Source organism: Megalops cyprinoides, chromosome 19 (assembly GCF_013368585.1).
Source record: "Megalops cyprinoides isolate fMegCyp1 chromosome 19, fMegCyp1.pri, whole genome shotgun sequence".
Classification (NCBI taxonomy): Eukaryota; Metazoa; Chordata; class Actinopteri; order Elopiformes; family Megalopidae; genus Megalops; species Megalops cyprinoides.
The window spans coordinates 26,068,107-26,089,044 of NC_050601.1; the positions used below are offsets into that span (position 1 = coordinate 26,068,107).

The window sequence follows — 20,938 nt, forward strand, 5'->3', positions numbered from 1 at the left end:
GGGGTCACAGTGAACTATCCAGGGAGCTTTTGTTCTTTTTCCTGCCTGTGTAAAGCTGGAGGAGGTATGAGTGACAGACAGGACTGACAGTTGCAACTGGGATTCAGTGACATTGAAACCGATTAAATCTCAGACCCCCCCTTCCCCCCGGGGCAGGTCTCCTGAAATGAACTCGTCGAAAAGCCAGATAAAGTCCCAAGAAGCGGAGGGAGGGGCATCAATGGCCTGTGGTGGGCGGTGGGACAGGTAACGTTAAAGTCTGGGACATCCCCATTGCAGTTAGATCACTGCAGACAATGAATCTGCCATCAGCAGCTCTGATCTCCAGGTGCACGTAGAGGAGCTGTGACGGAACGGGGACAAGGAGGGTATGAGGGGGTCCCCAGAGCTGGAGCAGCACATCTGCTGTCAGTCAGCCCCCTCCCTCTCTCTCTCACACACATACCCACACCCACACATTAGAGGGGGAGAGAGAACAAGTGACAGAAAACTACCCTTCCCTGAGTCAGTCTGACCCTGAAGCACTTGCAGTACGCATCACGAACAAGTTCCAGTGACAACACACATGGTCCTCTCAATGCCCGCCCTCTTCTTACCTCAACAGATCAGTGCGCACATCAACAAACAGCCCCCACAACACATAGCAAGAGTCTGATCCTGTCAGCGATGAGTGCATGATCACCGTCTCGGAGGTGGAGGGCTTTGAAGCACATCAACATCAGGAAAGTGGCCGGCCCGGACGGTATTTCTGGCCATGTGTTGAGATCCTGCGCTGATCAGCTCTCTGGGGTGTTTACTTCTATCTTCAATGAGTCGTTAGCTCTGTGGTCCCCACTTGCTTTAAAAGGTCATGTATTGTCTCTGTGCCGAAGAACAATAAGCCCTCATGCCTGAATGACTATTGTCCAGTAGCCCTCACATCTCTAGAAATGAAGGTTTTTGAGGGGCTTATTAAAAAAATCATCTGTTCCTCCATCCCCAACACCATTGACCCACTCCAATTTGCTTACCGTCCCAATTAGTCTACTGAGGATGCCATCTCTCACATCCTGCACTTACACACACAGACATAGGAAAAGGGAACTATGTGAGGCTGCTATTTATTGATTATAGCTCAGCCTTCAACACCATAGTCCCACACATGCTAGCCTCCAAGCTCAAGGAACTGGGACTGTATGCCCCCCTCTGTGGCTGGGTTCTGAACTTTCTTACAGGCAGACCTCAGGTAGTGAGAATGGGCCAGTCCACCTCTAACACCATCACCATGAGTACAGGAACCCCACAGGGTTGTGTCCTGAGCCCCCTACTCTACTCTCTCTATACACACGACTGTGTGTCCTCTCACAGTTCCACTTCTATTGTCAGGTTTGCTGACAATACAGTGGTTCTGGGCCTCATTTCCAACAACAATGAGGCCGCCTACCTGGACGAGGTGGAGAAGCTGGTAACCTGGTGTCAGGTGAACTGTCTCTATCTGAACGTCAGCAAAACCAAGGCGCTGGTTGTGGACTTCAGAAGGGGGCAGCAGCAATCTTACACCCCACTCATGATTGGCGGGACACGAGTGGAGAGAGTGAATAGCTTCAAGTATCTTGGGGTTCATACCACCAAAGACCTGACCTGGACTAACCACATCCAAGCTCAGGTAAAAAAGGCCAGACAAAGGATGTACCACCTGAGACTGCTGAGGAAATTCAGGGTCCCCTCAGCAATTCTAAAAACTTTCTATACCGGGGCTAAAGAAAGCATACAGACCCAGTGCATCTCAGTGTGGTACACAAACTGTTCTGTTCAGGATCGCAAAGCCCTGCAGAGAGTGGTGCGCTTAGCTGAGCGCATTTCCAGGGCTGCCCTCCCCTCTCTGCAGGACATCTACACCAGGTGATGCAGTACCAGAGCCGTCAGAATTATTATGGACTCACCCATCCCAGTAACTGCCTGTTTAGCTTGCTGAAATCTGGCAAGTGCTCCTGCAGTCTGATGGCCAAAACTGAGAGGCTCAGGAGGAGCTTCTTCCCCCAGGCCATCAGACTCCTCAACACGGACATGCCTGCCATATGCCACACATACTCTGATTGAAAGATGTGATACTTCCTAGTTTTTATTGTTATTATTCTTATTCCTATTGTACACATTTTTACTCTCAAGTTTTTTTTATTATTACTGTACATACTTCTCTCCTTTTATCTATTTTTATCTAATTTTTTTATCTCTGCTACTTTGCACAGTCTACTGAGTTGGACCAGTTGTACATTTCACTGTTACAGTGTGAAGTTGTATACTGTTATAACTGTGCATATGACAAATAAAGTTCTTGAATCTTGATGCTGAGTTCCATTTCATCAGCCCGTCATTTAGACCCAGGAAGTATTTTTCTTTCAAATGCTCCTGGGAGCCAAATATGCTGTTCTTACCAAACTGCTATGTGAAGCCAACGCTGTAATAGGTCTTTGTTTGCTGCCATATTGGCCTCCACTTCTCCCCCTTCCTGCTGTCAACCTTACACAAGGAGAGTGGAATACTCATGGCAACCCACAGCCATAAAGAAGGTTTACGAAGATGTCATAAAACAGACACACGGGCTCACACATGCATATCGGTATAATTAAGCAGGGGAATTATTCATGGAGACAGTCAATACCCTTCAAATTTCAGACAATCTGTGGTGTTTCATGAGCATAAGCATTTATTCTAATTACGCGATTGGTGTCGATTTTTCTGTGAATTATTTGTTTTATTGTTAATCAAGGAGGATAAAGGAGAACAGGTTGAAAGTAATGATAGATTTAAAGGTAGTGTTCGGGCTTTCCCTTGTTTCCAGCTCATCCGCTGCCACTGCTGTAGGGGGGGGGGGGGGGTCCAAGTCTTAATTAGGGGGGGGGTCAGACCCCCCCAATCCCACCCATAATTCGAACCCTGGTCACACTGTCACAGTGCTCTGTCTTTCCACGGTAGTGAAAGTGAAGAATTCTCCAAAACTGTTCCGTGTAAAAAAGGATGAAAAACTCAGGTCTCCCATGATGAGTGTGTGTGAAGTGTAAAGTGGAGAGAAACACAAACAGAAACAAGAGCTGGAACCCTTATTCAGCAATGCTCACAATGTACACAAACACACACCCCAAACAACATACAAACTAGAGCCCGACCGATAAATTGGCGTGCTGATATTATCGGCAGATATGAGCTAATTGCAGATAAATCGGTATTGGTGTTTATAACGGCCAATAAATGACAATTTAACAAGAGAGACGGAAGATGGATCCTTCAGCCATGTTATGAGTGTTGTCATCGCGTAGTTTGTCCACCGGAGGGCACACTGCAACTCCACTGTTGGTAACACACGTGTTTGGAACGCCACAAAATACATCAGCTGACCCAAGCAGAGTCGAGCAAAGTATCCCGGAGTAACGACGGAGGTCATCCGTGTTCATAGTGAATTGATAATTGTCACGTGAAATACATTACTTAAATAATAATAAACATCCCCTATCACTTCTCCTCGTAGCCTAAATAAGCCTGACAACGTTCATGTCAGCCATGCCTGGTTTTGCTACAGTAACGTGAAAGCCGGTACCGTCAGTCAAACATCAAAATTTGGTTTAACGCTATGTTAGTTGAGTGGTGTAGGCTAAGCTGTTGACACACTTGATTGTTGGTTTATTTATGAAACAGTGTGGCAATTCTAGCGAGTAAACAAACAACGGTCTTGTCATTTTCAGTTTCAGTTTCAACTGAAACTGTTTCAAAGTTTTATTGTCATATGCACAGTAAAGAAACAAGTTCCCTGTACAATGAAATTCTTCCTTTGCCTTCCACTTATGAGTGCCGTTAGGAGTAGAACACAAGAAAACACAAGAATTTAAGAAAGAAAATATATGAAAAAGGTCGGAGAGTGTAAGAAAAATAAATAAATAAATAAATAAATAAAGGATATATACATTAAATGTGCAAAAAATGACATCAGTGCAGTGTAGGATGTGCAACGTTGATGCAATGTTAGTTCCATTCAATTGCACAGTTGGTTGCACTTCTAAAAATTCTCTGGCAACATCGCTTACAGCAGCTTACGCTGTTCATTGCTAAATTAGCTTACCCACAAAGCTAGCTAATGCCGTGTTTTTCAGTGGAAGACCGCTAACGTTAATGAGCGGTTAAACTATGGCGTTTAACTTATTCTGCCTAAATGTAGCAGTGGTAAATATATCTGCGACTCACATGTCTGTAGTTAGTTGGTGTATTGGAAATTATTAGCCCCTTCGCGCGTACGGGCACACTGGTGTGATTAGCCGTTTAGCGTGTATGCTAAAACTGGTGTGATTAGAACACTAGATTTGAGAAATTAGCTCATTTTAGCTAAAAAAATATAGCAAATGTTAATTATAAACTATGAGAAGCTTAATAACGCTAATGAAAACATAACTAGCCATGTACCCTAATACCTGCGCTACATAGCATACAAATAAGTTAGCCTATGTGCGAAAGGCTTAAACCAGAGGGGACACGTAGGCTAAATAAACGTGAGTTGAACAAGTATCTAACATGGCGTGGTAGACAAAGTTATCTGCCTTCTCTTTCAAACGTGTAGTGTGAAATCCCAAAGTCCTCGTTGCATACAGTCATGTAGATGCATTCAATAGCAGCGTTTACCTTAAGATGGCATGATTTTTTTTTTTAAAAAACGTTTTACTTTTTTATACATTTTCAGTAGCGGAACGAAGGGGGGAGAGGGACTGCCCCGGGCCCACGGTTCTGCCCAGCAACAAAGGGGCCCACCTTGGGCCCAATCTGCCTGACTTAACATGCATTTTTGTTGTTTAGTTTAATATTTTGAATAAAGTCTGTTTGCGTGTTCTTGATTGCCGCAAAAAGATAAAAAGTCAGACTGAGGTTGTAATGGTTTCGACCGACCTCTAGCTAAGTTTCTCACTGCGATAGGCTATTTATTTTGAATTAGCAGAGACACAGTAAAGTTACAGAAAACTTTATTCGCAGTCCAGTATCCTCGTGTAAGTGTACAAACAGGAAAATTACGCCCTCTGTTCGCGTCCCAAAGCAGGAAAAATTACGCCCTCTGTTCGCGTCCCAAAGTAGGAAGTAGGCGGTCGTCGGCTGTCTTATTTTCCATCGCTGTCACTGCTGATGGAGCCGCGGTATTTAGCTAGGCCTATTTTGAATGAGCAGAGACACAATAGTTACAGAAAACTTTATTCGCTGTCCAGTATCATTGTGTAAGTGTTCAAACAGAAAAATTACGCCCTCTGTTCGATTCTCAAAGTAGGAACTAGGCGGTCGTCGGTTGTCTTATTTCCCATCGCCGTCACTGCTGTCGGAGCCGCGGTATTTAAAAATGGTCCACGAGAAATAGCACAACTCATTGTAATCCGCATTTCTCTCCGTTCCGCCCTTAATAGTCTCCGTAATTTTCCCCTTGGATCTGTCTTGTATCTCCATACAGCCTATAATAGAGGTTATGCACTGACGGGTTTCCTGACACGCCGGGGAAATACTCAGAGCAAAGCCTGAAAGGCATACAAAAGACGGGACATTCTAAAACGCTTAACGCGGCATAATGTCCCAAAACTACGATCAATGATCACCAAATTTCTCTCGGACATCTAGGCTATTGTCAGAAACACTTCCTTCTGTCAAAAAATCAAAACCGAAATCCTAGGAGTATGGTCGTTAGGCTATCTCACGTTAAGCGCTTTCCTCTCCATTGACGCCCATTATAAGGAAAAGGCTCAACGTGGCTTAATGTCCCAAAACAGCGATCAATGATCACCAAATTTGTCTGACACCTCACATGTCATAAACACTTCCTCCTATCAAAAGAAGCTAAACTCTCCATTGACGCCCATTATAAGGAAAACGCTTTGGAGCTTAACAGCGATCAACTAACAAAAAAGCAAAACTGAGAAGACTTCGCTTAACGGTCGGCCTAACTACCATATTCCTTGGATTTTAGTTTTGCTGTTTTGAAATCCCATGAGTATGGACGCTTTTTTGAGAGGAGATAGTGTTTATGACATGAGAGATGTAAGACAAATTTGGTGATCATTGATCGCTGTTTTGGGACATTAAGCCACGTTGAGCCTTTTCCTTATAATGGGCGTCAATGGAGAGGAAGTGAGATAACGACCATATTCCTAGGATTTCGGCTGTGGGTTTTTTTTTTGACAGAAGGAAGTGTTTCTAACAAGAGATGTCCGAGAGAAATTTAGTGATCATTGATAGCAGTTTTGTAATATTAAGCCAAGTTAAGCGTTTTAGAATATCCCCATGATATTGTAGATCTTGACTCCCACAATAGTCTACTAACATTTATTTGTAGAACTACAACACTTCACGTATTATTCACAATACCATTTTCCATGTAATATATTGCATTACACATCTGGGGCTTGGAAGCATTTGAGGTAGCTTGCGAATTCTAGTTGCTGTTGCCGCACTTTAAAATCCTTTTGCTTATTTTTCAGGCTATGTAGCGGGCCTGTTAGGCTACCTTACATGGTTTGGTATGTTTTCATTAGCGTTATTAAGCTTCTCATAGTTTTCAGAAAGCATTTGCTATATTTTTTTACGTTAAATCGCTGTTTCCTCAAAACTAAAATTAGCTACAATTTTTCCAATCTTGTGTACTAATCGCACCAGTTTTAGTATACTAAACAGCTAATCACACACAGCGTGTGAACGCCGTTGGCGCGCGAATGAGTATGTACATCCGCTTACGCAGAGGACGTCAGTTGAGCAGGCCGTCCTTCAATGTGGCACAGGACACATTCGCGTTCACACTGCTAAAAGAATGTGGATCGGATCTCAGTGCGTCCTCACTACGTCTTGGGTTCATTCACACCTGTACTTAGCGCTGTCTACTTGTGATCGGATCACCCAAGACGCATGTTAATACCAGGTGTGAACAGGGCCTTAGATGTGCATATATCTCTTTATTCCTTTATCAAACAGCAAAAGAAAAGAACCATTTGTTATCAAAATGTCAGGGGACCATCTCTTTATTAATAAGAATAACATTTCATTACAGCAGCAATGACATTTTGTATCATCTAATAAAATTTTCCTTCATATGAAAATTGAAAGAAGACAAATTCTTGATTCCTCTTTCTCCTTAACGTTTGCCATTTTCATCTATTCGTATAATACACTTGATACATTTATGTATATTGAATAATTCATACACTACACATTTTCCTCTAAAACAGAACATTGTAGCTTTGTTTTAAAGTTCAACCTAACAGTTGTCGCTCTAAAATGGACTATGAAGTCTCATTTGTAACTACCAGCATTGATGAAATTACTTCAGTCTTTCTGTGCCCTCTTGTGGTTCATCTTAGAATAACAGCATGGAAAAAACAGCGCAAGTCAGTGTTTCTCAGCATTGTTCCTGATGGAACACTGCATAGTCTAATTTTAGCCCCAGCTATGCTCAGTTAGTCAGCTCTGATCCAGCTTTTGATTTAAACACTGACCTGGATGTGACAAAATTCCACAGTCTATCTGCTATAAGTTCACTGTGAATTAAATGTGTACAGAGCACTGTGTTCATGCTACAACATATGTAGGTAGGTAATCATTTTTTTATCTGCTGCTCAAATTTACACTGAAAACGGCTTCACTGTAATTCTTGAGTGTAGACTGAGCCCTATGGCCTGGGTAGGAAACTGGCCATGTCATCAGCTGACAATGACCAGGGGGCCTACAGTAGCAGAACAAACTGGGTTTGTTCCACTGGGGATAAGGGCGGGCAAGTTGGGTAGGGGACCCTCGTCATACTACTTGCTGGCATCCATAGGCCAAGACAAAAACAGCTAAACTGTCCTAGGCCCCGTAGCTCATGAACTGAATAAATAATTGATTCAATAAATCAATAACCAACGCTTTAGGATGTATCTGTATCACTAACTACACACGCTAATCCCGTACTCCTCACAATTCAATAAGCTGAGAGATACCTTTAATTTGATATTTTTAGCTGCATAAATGTACCCCAGCTACATATTACTTCCACAAATGACTTGTAGCAGACACTGTAAATGGCTACAGTTGCCAAATCCAAGTCAGCCACTCAATAACAGCTCAAACAGCTCTGTCAAATTGTGTTTGGTTGGACCTGGACAGTTCTGTGTCCTGCAGTTACCGGTATTGATTTAAGAGAAAAACATTCGGAATTCATTGTTTCATAAGGTAACAATCAGCATATGGAATCAGGACTTTTTTCCGAGTTTGTACGCCTTTAAAGAAATGTTTATGTATGCAAGACTGCATAATATGGTAGGAAATGTAAATGACTGTATGTGTATGTACTCAAACAGAGGCATTCCATCATAGGTAACACATTTAAGTGCTTGTCATTAAGCACTGAGATAATTATTTCATGAAATTATATGGCCGTGACAGCTGAGTTAAAAAGCAGCTAATACCAAAATCCTCACCGCAGATGCTGAGCTGCACTGACAGCAGCATACCTGACTGAGGTGAGAGCATGACTCAAGAGTATAGATGAGTGAATGAATGTGTGTGTCTGTGTGTGTGAGAATGTGCACCAGTGTGTTTGTTACAGTACACCTCTGTCAAATGTGTCAATCAGCCAACTTCACCATCCAATCAGAGAGTGAACAGCTGGTCATGTGATCGGTCCAGTTGCTGGGTGGGCTGTGTCTGAGGGCTGGCCGGAGCAGAGGGTGTGGCTCTGAGGGTGGGGAGGCGGTCCGCTGCCTTTGCCCTTTCCTCCAGAAATTTGTCAAACTCTAAAAGAAAGAGAGGAGGGAAGGCCTTACCGAGAGGAGATTGTGGCTTCATGAACCCCATAATAGGTGGAACTACCCATTTTAACCAATCAAAAGACTTTGTATTCCGTAACAAAATTTACATTTACATTTATTTATTTAGCAGACGCTTTTTTCCAAAGCGACTTACAAAAGTGCATACAGAAAGTATAGCGAATCGGGTCAAAACAGTAAATTTTTTCAAGGCTCATGAAGTCTCAGATCTCCCATCACCACTAAAAATACATTTTCTGTGAGATGTAATCCTCTCTTCCTGGTAAACTGTAGCATCATGGTGCCGCTAACCTAACTCACCAGGCATATCTCAGTTCTGTCCAACAAAGGCAGCCTTATGTGATACACCGCTGGAATCAAAGGCTTATAGAGTCTCTCCTTACATGCACAAAATCTATTATTTTTCATATGCCGTCTTCTGAGAGACGTTTGGTGATATTTCATGCAAACTGGGTGAATTCTACAAACATTTCCATTTATATATTCCAATAAAACCTGCATTATCACTTCTGTGCAATCTGAGGATAAAATATCCTCATATGAGAACAACGTGGCCTAATCTAATCTAACACAGTACATCCAATAACGGACTGAAGTTATTGTTTTCCAGGGAAAAAAACACTTGAAAATGACTCAGTGGAAAGTGTTTAGGTGGCTGCACCAGCAAGAAAGAAAACACTCAGTAAATGGCCCTTTTGTTTTAGTAAAATGGTCAGTATGTCCAACCAGGGCCTTTCCTTGGGTTTCATTCTATTTCAAAACCACCCATGGTGCCTTGTATCATGGCATACAGTATATACTCGCCAGATGGTTGATGAAAAAACTCTTATATAAAATATATATAAAACAAGGCAAATGAGAATTTGGAATTATAGCACTTGTATTGTGTAAAATGATTTTCACAACATCAGATGCTGAGATGTGATCATGGTAGAGAGAGACACACACACACACAAAAGGTTTGAGAAGAGAAAACTCACCCTCACTGGTTACACCCTCACTGTCATCCAGGTCTTCCTCCTGCAACACACACCAACTCCCATAAGGCCATGTTCACAGTGGGGGTTAGTGGGAGTTAGTTAGCTTAAACATTAGAGGCTCAAACTTACCCCTCACACAAGCAGGTCCCATTAATTAACCACAACATCAACATTAACTCACTGCTTTGCAGAGCAGATTACTAACATCAGATGACTGTTTCCAGTGCCTGTCTGAAGTAAACACAACCCACCACTAACAAATGACTTATGAGTGATTTGAAATTCTCATCCATTTGCTTTACAGTGTGTGTCCTGATGCCCTAGTCTCATTTGTAAGGGGTTGGTGATGTTAATGACTTTAGATTTTAAACAGTTAATAATACTGTTTCATCAGAGTGAATATAAAACTGGTATCTGTAGAGAATATCTAGAATCTATCATAGCTAGAGGAGACTGAGGAAGAGTAGTAGAAACGGACTGAGATTATGGGGTCAGAGGTCAGATGCAGGTGTGAGTGTGTAAAAATAAACATTAACATACAAAAACAAGTTGCTCTTGTTTAGGGCAAGGAAGACGTAATGTAATGTAACGCAATATATAGGGCCTTACCTCGTCAACAGAGAGCCATTTCTCAATGTCGTCCATCACGTTGGTCTGAGTGATGGGGATCTGAAGGAGGGGGAGAGAGAGATAGAGAAAGAGAGAGGGTAGAAAGAGAGACAGAAAGAGGAAAAGGAGTAGAAAGAAATGAGGGGGAAGGAAGTATCACAGATGGTCCCACAAAAGAACCCCAAAAAGAGAGGGGGGGAGAGAGAAGGAAAGAGATGGAGGGAGATAGATAGTGAGAGGGAGAGACGCAGTGGAGGGCAGTATCACATACAGCCCCACCACAAAACCCAGAAGAGAGAGAGGGAGGGAGAGAGGAAGAGAAATCAGCCCTCACAATTCAAACACACTGTAGTATCACAATTTACTACCCTTCTTCCCGTCACACACCACCATCCGTCAGCACTGACCAACCAGGTTACTGATCCAGAATCAGCTCATCCACCCTAAATCCTCTCCCCAACCATTTAGAATAAAGGGTGGATACTGTTCCAAGATTAGTGATATCGAAATCTTCACCAATAAGGGGTCACCCCACCTGGTCTGTATATCAGGTGCTAACTGAAAGGTAGCTCTAAAGGCAGTAGCACTCATAACCCCCAGGACTATGATGGAAAAGCACAGAAGGACCAGCCCAAAGCTTCACACACTATTGAAACATGCCTAATTCACACCTGGCACTATTTACACAGCTTTTTGCTCCTCAAGACTGCATTTTCCACACTCACTGCCATATCAGAGCCACGTTATCTCACTCCTACTCAGAGTAAGTATTCAATGCCCTTAATACGGCTTTAACTGACAGTGAGTACAATGCAGTAGCATCTGATACATGCTGAGTACTAAACTGCATGAGGGTGTGACAACAGCAAAGCAACATGGGAAGTGACACGTGTGTCCACCACACCACACCACACCACACCACACCACCCCGGTGGCTTGGCGCAGCACAGATTCGATGCTGGCGCCAGCCATGGGGACCCACCATTTCCCTGGCAATCATCCATTCTGAGTGAGGCGATGAGCCGAGAGGGGTGGAGTCTGGGCTGTCGTCCTTCACACAGACAGACAGACAGACTTTACTCACAGGATGGACACACAGATATGGACACATGGTAACAGAAATATAAACTAGGACAAAGAAAGACAAATGGGCAGGGAGAGAAAACTGTATGGTGACCCTTAAAAGAAATACAGGGACTGTACAAAGATAAAACAAGGACAAATGCATAGACAAGGACACATAGTGATGCACAAAATGTGGCAGTACACTAAACAGAGTGAATGCACTCGCACTCACACACACAAACAAAAACACAGTAACATACAATAGAAGTGCTGCATGCACTGTTGTTCACATACATCCATTACAGTCCAACACAGTTACACTCATCCCTCTGTGGGTCTCCGAGCTCATAGCTGGGGCCAAGGATATAGCCCTATATTTATCCCCATATATCCCTATATCCAGGCAGATTATAACTGCTGCAGTGAGATTCTGACCACTGCAGTGAGATTATGACTGTTGCCCTGCGTTATCGGCCACTCCAGTGAAATGCTGACCACTGCAGTGAGATACTAACCACTCCTGCAGTCCTACGCCTGGTATCCACGTTTCCAGCCTGTGTCTCCACTGCTCCAAGGTTTTCATAGTCCACACTGAAACACACAGTGAACCATATAGTCAGCTCCATGCATTCTACACCGAAAATTCAGTCTCTGCCATTCAACACTGTTGAATCTAAAAGTGTTCTAACTGGCAAAACAAAGGGGCATGATATAAAACAGATCATTCATAGTGAGCATAGGAACAGAGCCAGCACCTTGTGTTACCATTCAGAACCTTCTAGAAAGAGGAAGGAAGGACCACAGTAGCTAAATATGGGTTATAACAGAATGTCTGTGAATAAGACCTGTGATTTATATGATACAGAGTTACCTGTTCATAGCCACGATATCTGTGACTTGACATACAAATATACCCTGCTAATTATCCCTAATGCGATGCACACAATAATGGAGATATGATTTATGCTATTCACAGGCCTGGACACACAGCTCATGCCATTTGGCAAGATCTTGTCCTGTAAAACTGTAAAACTGACAAAAATATCATGCAGGTCATTGTAGAGCCACCACCAATAACTGAAAGCAACTCAGGTATCAGGCAAGTTATCAGATAGTCATCTCCTCTCAATGTACAAGTATATCAGGGAGGTGATTGTCCAGTCTGGCTCCACTCTGGCCTGGTGGGTGGATATGATTGGCGATCCCCTAGCAGGAACCTTGGTAATGTCTACACTGCTGTGAGTGTGTTAGTACTCCCCCTCTGGTACACTACCTCTTTTTCTGCTCTGCCACGGACCTGCTCCTTGACTGAGCAAACATGTCGAACTCGTCGTCTGTCCCCGTGGCTGAAAAAGCCAAAGGAACCAGGAGGGGGTTAACAGTGGTGAAGGTGCTATCAACCACTGACATGAACCAATAAAAACAACCCATTCTCCATACCAAGACATTTTGCTCGCTTCAGATCTGCAATTCTGACAGCACACGAACCAATTACAGGGTTCATGAAGGCTTACAAATGTACAGAAGGTGCATGCATACAGATCTCGAAGCTCCAATTTCATTAGTATCCTGTCAGTGCCTGTCTGTCACTCACTCCCTCCCTCAATTTCGAGCCTGTCTCTGCCATGGTGTCCTAGGTAACAGGACCTCCGGCATCAAAACAGATCCTTATACCCACCTTAACTAATGAATATTTACAGTGACCTATTATTCTGAGAGCACTGTCTCACAGGCTAATGGATACACCCAGAAGAGAAGTTATTTTGTTAGACACAGTACTAATTCGCAAGGACCCATATATTGCTTCCAAATAACCTACGTGACAATATTTTTACAGAAAAAACATGGATAGAATTTCACTGGATTCTGTAACTTCAAAGCTTTTATTTTCTTGTGTATTGCTGTAGGGTTTTTGCAGTTGTTGCTGAAGTATATTATTGTACCACTTCTGTATATAAGGAGGCATTCAGGTGGAAGTATTCAGAGGTATTCTACATCTACACTTGTTCATGTGTCTATAATAATACTAATGCTAATACGAATAATCATCTTATTTTTAAAGAACCTTATCAAACAAAAAGCATTCCAAAGCACTTCACATAAACATAGACAAGAAAATAAGCAAAAAAAAAACACACAGTAAAGAAGAGTAGAGAGTAGTGAGTAAAGTAAAGCAAAACTACATAAAATATTGCGCTTTTGTCATTTGCACTTTTGTAACTTTGTTTTGTAAGTCCCTCTGGACAAAGGCGTGTGTCTTAATTTAAATGCAACATTTGGAAGTGGTAGTGAACAACTTACTGAGGCCAGCCATCTGATTGGATAGAGCACCAACTGCTGATTGGCTGATGGGCTTGTAGGAGGGTAAAGCGGTGACTACTGGTTGATTGACAGATGTAGGGGTGGGACTGAGGTCAATAAGGTTCTCATAGGTGGCTTCAACAGCCTGAGAGTTAGGGAAAGATCACACAAAGACACAAAGATCACAAAGACAGATTTAGGTAAATATATACCATGCAAAAACTACATAGAGGTTGAAAGATATAGGGAATAATAAATTACTGAACCAGAGGTCTGAAGGATTAAATGGGTATAGGTTGGAGGGATTAAATGAATATTCCTACCAATGTACCTGCCTCTTGCACTAGTTTCTAATTAAGACAAGTAATTCTTCATGTTTCCCTTCCTAGATTGTGTGATGTTTTGAATACAGACAATGCCTTTGATTTCATAAAATTGCAGGTAAAATGCAATTCTACATCCTTAGAAGGACATTCTGTGTAAACAACAAACTGGGTTTTCATTTAATTCTTTTCAAATGCAAACAATCACCTGAACAATCTGTCACAACACCGTCATTAAATCACTGAAGTGACAGCATCTCACTTTGCAGGGACAGAGCAAGCAGAATTCAACTAAACACATCAGTTTATATTTGGTCTGCATATTCAAGCATAAGGCGGTGTCTTGGAAAGAAAGGCTGAAATTCTCTGGTCCTGATCACAGCTGAGTTGACATAAAGCCCCACCTGTTCTGGAGGCTTCTGTCCACTGCAGTGTTTCTCGAACCTGGAGAAGACAAAGGGGGGCAGAGTCTCAGAAACAGATCCACTGTGGTTGAGCTGTGGTTGTGTACCTGTGGTAGTGGGTAAATTGCGGTTATGTACCCATGGTTGCAGTTGAGCTATGGTTGTGTACCTGTGGTAGCGGGTGAAGGTGGTATTGAAGTCGTCGTTCATGACCAGCAACTCTTCTATCAGGGCTTCCTCGGTGAGTCTGGGAATGAGCTCCACAATGCGGTCCTGCATGCACTTACACACGGTGTACAACTGCTGCTCACAGAGAAAGGAAAAGGGAGAGAAGGAGAGAGGAAAAAAAAGAGAGAAAGAGAAGGACAGAGAGAGAGAGGTAGCAAGATAAGGAATGGGAAAGGGAGAGAGGAGAGAGAGCGCATGAGAGAGAGGGAGAGAGGGGGGGAAGAGAGAGAGGAGGGAATAATGTCAAAATATAATGCATGTATTTAAATGAGCTATATAAGCAGAGACTTTTCAGGGGCTATGATTTCTTAGGTGGATACCCTTATTAAAAATGTTATGCTATCTAGTGGTAAAACAAAGGCACTGTCCTTGCTTTGAGGAAGCCACTCAATCAATTAGTCTGTCAGTTGACACTGTCATTATCTCATTAGCAATTACTGTGAAATCATGGCTAAAAATATATCAACAACTGTCACTTTCAATTATGCAGCTAAAGTTAAAAAATGCATACAACCTAAATACTATGTACATTTAAAATATGTAGGCTGTATCTTAGATCTTGGATTTTATATTTTAAAATACACTGACATTCATGCCTTTTCATGCTTTTCACAAAAGTTCTCAGTGACTGGCAGACCTGAAGGAGCTCGGTGTCCGACTCCTTGGCGTGAACCGGATCCAGCTGGTTCATCATCTCCGTCATCACGGTCAGGTTCCCCCGAACCACTTCCAGGTCAGCTCGGAGCTTCTCCAACTAGGACGAGGGTCAACGTCATGCGAGGCGCCGTAAGGTGCGTCCAGACGTCCAGGCATTCATGACAGAAATGACAGCGCACACAATCAGAATTGCAAAGACAAATCAGGGGCCTGTGCAACATAGCTCTGCAGAGGTGCGCGCCATATAAAATCTGCAGGTTTGATTCACTGATAGCCTTTAAAGCTATGTGCTCTTTCTGAATTCCAGAAAAAATTCAACTACATAACAGCATAAAGTAGAAAATATAAGCTCTGCAATTCACCCTGGATAAGGATATCTGCCAGGCATATAAACAATGAGCACGATAATGCAGTTTTCATCAGAATAAAAAGACGACATGCAATGAACACCAAAATGAGTGGTAAACACACTTTAGCATAGAAAAAAAGATAATAAACTGGAAAAGCAGGTGTATGCATAAAATATGTATGTTTTGGGCCTGTAACCAGGTGGCTGTAGGTTCAAATTCCAGGTGGGGCACTGCTCTTGTCCCCATGAGCAAGGTGTTTAAGCAGACCTGCTTTGATACATATCCAGCTGTGGAAGAGGATAATGCTTAAAAATGCCATCTATGCTGCCCCGCAAAAGGGTGTCTTCCATAAGACGCTTAAATAATAATAGTAATATCGATAATATATTTTGCATTTACAATGCAAAGTAAAGAGTCATGCACTGCATAGCCAAATGTGTGGTAAGCCAAATTAACAAGACATAACTAGGCTGTAAGAGCAAATGAGAGCAGTAATAAGGTTTTAGAAGCGCGGCAAACTTGTGCTGCAGTGCTATCCAGTGATCTTTCTCCATCTGGTATCATTTCCGTGTGGTGACAGGACTCATCTCACAGTCACCTGATCAGGAGTGATGGCAAGGGGGCCCTCGCTGTTTGGCAGGGGTGCAGGTGGCTGGGATGGTGTGGGGGCAGGGGGAGCAGCCGTTTGGGTGGTTGGCGCAGTGACAGGCAACTGGTCATTCTGCACACTCTGTGAAATCAAGAGAAATTTCAATCACGCACCGGAGAAATTCAAATCCAAATACATGTTCAAATTGATTACATTTCTGTATATACTGTTACAGCATGGGAGAGCAAGTTGATGTTTATGGTTTACTGTTTATGCTTTGGCAATATATTAAAACATGCCATGCCAATAATGTAGACTGAAAGAGATAAATACCTCATGTGTAGTCTGGACAGGAGAGAAAGAGACAGATACCTCATGTTTAGTTTGAATTGGAGAGAGAAAGACAGGCATGTGGCATGTGAATAGGAAACATAGACAGGCACCTTTTTAGGAGTGTGAATAAGGGGGGGGGGGGGTACCTTATGCATAATGTGAATAGGATAGAGAGACACAGGTACCTTGTGTGGAGTGTGAATAGGAGAGAAAGAGAGAGATGTGGTACCTTGTGTGGAGTGTGAATAGGGGACATGGTTTCCAGGTTGGCCATGGGGAACTCCAGCCCTCTTCTCCTCAGGTCCTCATACACAGAGACCACGCCTGTGAGAGAGGGGGAGCTGCGAAACGCATCTGCCCATGCCTTAAAACAGAGGAAGAGAGGTCACCCCACACACACACACATACACACACATACACACAATATACCCAAACCTAAGGTGGTTCTATGAGAACTAACAAGCCAAGGAAAGTGTCTTTTAGGACAGACAGACAGACAAGCAGACAGTGTAACAGCAAGACACACCTGTATTAGGCTCAGCACCCTGTCCTGAAGAATCATGGGAGGATTGTTTTTGGGCATAATGGCTCGGACCAGAACCCCCTCTACAAACTCCCGGGTTGACACCAGAACATGGAACCTGTGACCGCAATTCTTCACACATGCCTCTAGTACCTAGGATCCAGGATGAGGCAGGTCATATACCAATATACATACTCAGTCAGACAGGATCAGAGACAGAGAGAGAGCAAGAGAGAGAGAGAGAGGGAGAGAGAGGAGATAGAGGGATACAAAGAGATGACACTCACAGTCAGTGCCAGCATGACTTCTCTGAAGTTCTTATTACCCACAATCCTCTTCTTGATCGCTTTCACTGCATCTTTAGGTCTGAAACCACAAGACCAAAATTCAATGGAAATGACAGACTGGAATTACTGTGTCCTTAGTGCAGTTTTTCCAGCTCAATATCAATTAAACTCACTGTCACTGACGATAAAACAGAATCGATAACTTTCTGGAACGAACACAATCACAGGACTGCATAAACAAGAGAGCCCGTCTCCGATGACGTAAGATTTCATACCCTTCTTCTGTCTCGTTTATGATGTCACATATCTCCATGTTGAGGCCCCAATCCTCCGACTGAAGTGCGGAGCTCGTAGCGTGCTCTGGCGACAAGAGAGAAAATGTGTGAAGCGTAGGTACAGCCCGACTGCTATCCTCGGACCCATCTGCGTAACACCATAAGGCTAGGTAACGCTTCATAACTCTCCACTTCAGTCCAGCGCAAGTGTTGCAATTTTACTTCATTTTGTCATGTTTACCTGATTTGTCATACCGCTTTATCTTTGATGATAACTGGTCACCCAAAACTAGATGACATCCTCCCTCTTTGACAGACATTTATGATCTCCATTTTATGAATATAACTAAACGTAGAATATGAACGCAGCTGAACTCTAGGCATACGACTGGACATAAATGACATTTAAAATTACTTACTGAATGTTATAAACCTGTGAGCGATATAGTAGATATGGGGTGAAATTCTGCCTTAACAATAATTTCAATCTCCCACGAACAAGGAGGACTCGAGTGCGATAGCCTCTTATAATAAAAATTATCATCTATGCTTGTGGAACAAGATTCCAATGAAATTGGATTATATAGGCTGTCACCTGAGTTACTGGAATATTACCAAACAGACAAAGGACAGCAGTTACTGAAACAGTATTTGTTTCGCAAAGCAATTCTCTTGTGTTTGCAAGTCGTAAAATGACATGGTCACCAGACTCGCACAGATTAGCGCAAGTGTTGTGAAACACTAAAAGAGCGTGAAAGAAATTTCTGGAGACGTGCATGTTAAAACTAGAGTTTGGTCTTCTGGAAATGGTGAGCTCTTTGCGTAAGTCATAACTCTACAGTTAAACAACTTCACTTTCGTTAAGGTTTACACAAAAGAACGTCTTAAACTAAAAGAACAGCATAACGACGTGCTCAGTGCTTGTCCTTGGTTAACATAAATTGCTTATTTTATACAGGCCATCTGCTATTCCATATTGTCAATTTCTGATATTCCCCCATCTGGTCTTTCTTGAGTCACCTCATTTAAGTATCGTTCACATGCTTACGTCTCGTTAGAGCGCGCGCATCTCCCTGCGTATAAATCCTCCCTGCTTATTAATATTCTCCTGAGCTGTTGTCCGCGCGACAGTAAGCCGCCTCGGCTCGTGTTTTATTCTGTCATCTGAAATCTTTCTGCCATACGCTTATATGAAAATGAAAGGATGGAGCATTATTTAAACGGGAGATGTGTGGAGCAAACGACACCCTTTAGTCCCATCACAAAAAAACGCAGGTTTTCTTGTCCGCTATAGGCTACTTTTAAATTAAAAATGATAAAGATGTCAGCCTACGATGGCAATTTAAAAATACGTGGAGGCAATGGCAACAAACGCTATACAGCTCTTTCTCTTTCCTTACAGTTAGTGGTTATCATACCATGTTTTTCCACTAAACACGCAAAGTGAAAAGAAGTGTGTTTTAGAGTTTCGTCACGTATTTTGGCCCCGATGAGAACTCATCAGTGTAGACCAGCTGACCTCCTTTTGCGGTCAGGGCACAAGAACAAACCCTTTCATATGATCGACTGAGTCGTACATTGGCTGCTAGTTAATTACTTTTAGCTAGGAGGACTTGTTATCCAAGTTAAGAAGCTTCTTACAGAACTCCGTCCTGTACTGCTGACCACACAGGGAATTGGGACAGATAGAATGCGGTCTATTCAAAATGCGTACGACTTTCAATGTTTTCATTATGAAGACGCTCCTTAAAAATTAGGTCACATATCGTTTAGCCAGAGGAGGAAGCGAGCCGCAAACTTTTCCCAATCCCGTCCATCCCCGATCCATCCTTATAAATAATTGGATAAGCGGTAGGCACGTTACACACGTTAACCAATCATATGGGGGATTAAGACAACATGAGTACGCCCCCATCCTCTTATTGTACGAAGGAGGTGTCAATCCCAGAATGTCTTCCGTACACAGTCAATAATTACCTAGCTGCCAAGATAGCTGGCAAGTTAACTTAATTCAACCCATCACTTTAGTCTATGTCCCTTTATCACCCAACCTGGGTATGATCTGCATTGTCACTAAATAGTTTTTTTTGTCTAAATTTTACTTCTTTTTATAAAAAGCAGGTGGCAAAATATATCTAACAATTTCAACCATATTGATGAGCGAATTTAGCAAGCTGGCTAGCTCACTAAACAAATTACTACGGCTACTTAGCTAGCAAGCTAAGTTGCCGGTTAGTGTGTGCAGATAGATTGGAACATTTACCTATTCGCTGTCCAACCGGGGTGGAGAACGGACTCCCTATTAGAAAATCCATCACTCCGTCTTTGCCAGTCTGTCCGCCCCTACTTTCTTTCTTTCCTTCTTTCTTCAACTTGGCGTTACACTCCTCTCCTCAACGCCCTCTCCGCGCTCGTACAATAAGGACTGGGATCTGGAGCGCGCACTCGAGGCCTATGAGATGCGCGTCCACGTGAAAGACAGGGAATGTAATGGAACAGGAGAAATTAAGATTATGCAGAAACTCTTAGCTCCAAATAATATAGACAATGTTTTGTTTCCCGTTAATTACACGGTTATACAAATCTGAGAGCAGTTTACTTCGCTTAGAATTATTCAGAATGATGGCATTTTAGGAGGACATCCGGCGTGCGTAAAAATACTTTGAGTTCGTACTTATATATTGCATGTATCTCGCTTAATGCTGGTTTCAGATGTTTTGTGTGTATTGGTAGCGTTTTTTTCCATTTTCGTAGGTGATTAAATTCCGGAAGCGGGACAAGAATGTCATACTTTAAGATCTGCATCTGAAATATGACTCAGTAAATGAAGCTGAACTGAGAGCGGTTCTGGAAAATAACACCTGTTGACAGGAATGTGCGCGGTTTTGCTATCGAGGTGTTGCAGTTCAACAGGGGCAGCTGCAATAAACCTGTACTGTGAATTTTGAGTCTCAGACTTTGCGAAAGAAACGTGGTGTCCAAGGTCAAAGACTCAAAGGACCTTCACCACAATGAGAAAACAGTTTTTTATTACAAAGTGCATGTTAATGCTACAAAACCTTCTTACCCACAAATCCCGCCTGACCGCCAAGGAATCTTACATCCTTTAAGAATTAAAAAATCTGATTCCAACCAAAGGTTTTGCAGAAGCAAATGAGATCAGTTGCAATTCAGTAAAAAAAACACTTTAATGTTTTAAGAACGCTTTAGGACTAAGAA

At 42.6% G+C, this 20,938-nt stretch overlaps 1 protein-coding gene across 2 annotated transcripts; it reads right to left on the reverse strand.

Annotated features, from left to right (window-relative positions):
* Positions 1 to 7,001: 7,001 nt before the first annotated feature.
* Positions 7,002 to 20,127, reverse strand: tom1 (target of myb1 membrane trafficking protein). Of its 2 annotated transcripts, XM_036553306.1 has the most exons (16): positions 19,983 to 20,127; positions 17,720 to 17,804; positions 17,445 to 17,523; positions 17,161 to 17,310; positions 16,864 to 16,998; positions 16,311 to 16,442; positions 15,343 to 15,459; positions 14,647 to 14,780; positions 14,478 to 14,517; positions 13,751 to 13,895; positions 12,723 to 12,795; positions 11,965 to 12,040; positions 11,367 to 11,435; positions 10,385 to 10,444; positions 9,776 to 9,815; positions 7,002 to 8,762 (listed from the first exon to the last, which is right to left on the reverse strand). In XM_036553306.1, the coding sequence occupies exons 1-16, from the start codon at positions 20,032 to 20,034 to the stop codon at positions 8,620 to 8,622; spliced, it is 1,530 nt and encodes a 509-aa protein (XP_036409199.1). In that variant the 5' UTR covers positions 20,035 to 20,127; the 3' UTR covers positions 7,002 to 8,619. The 2 variants fall into 2 exon arrangements, with proteins under 2 accessions (XP_036409199.1, XP_036409200.1); XM_036553307.1 differs by lacking the exon at positions 11,367 to 11,435.
* Positions 20,128 to 20,938: the final 811 nt, after the last annotated feature.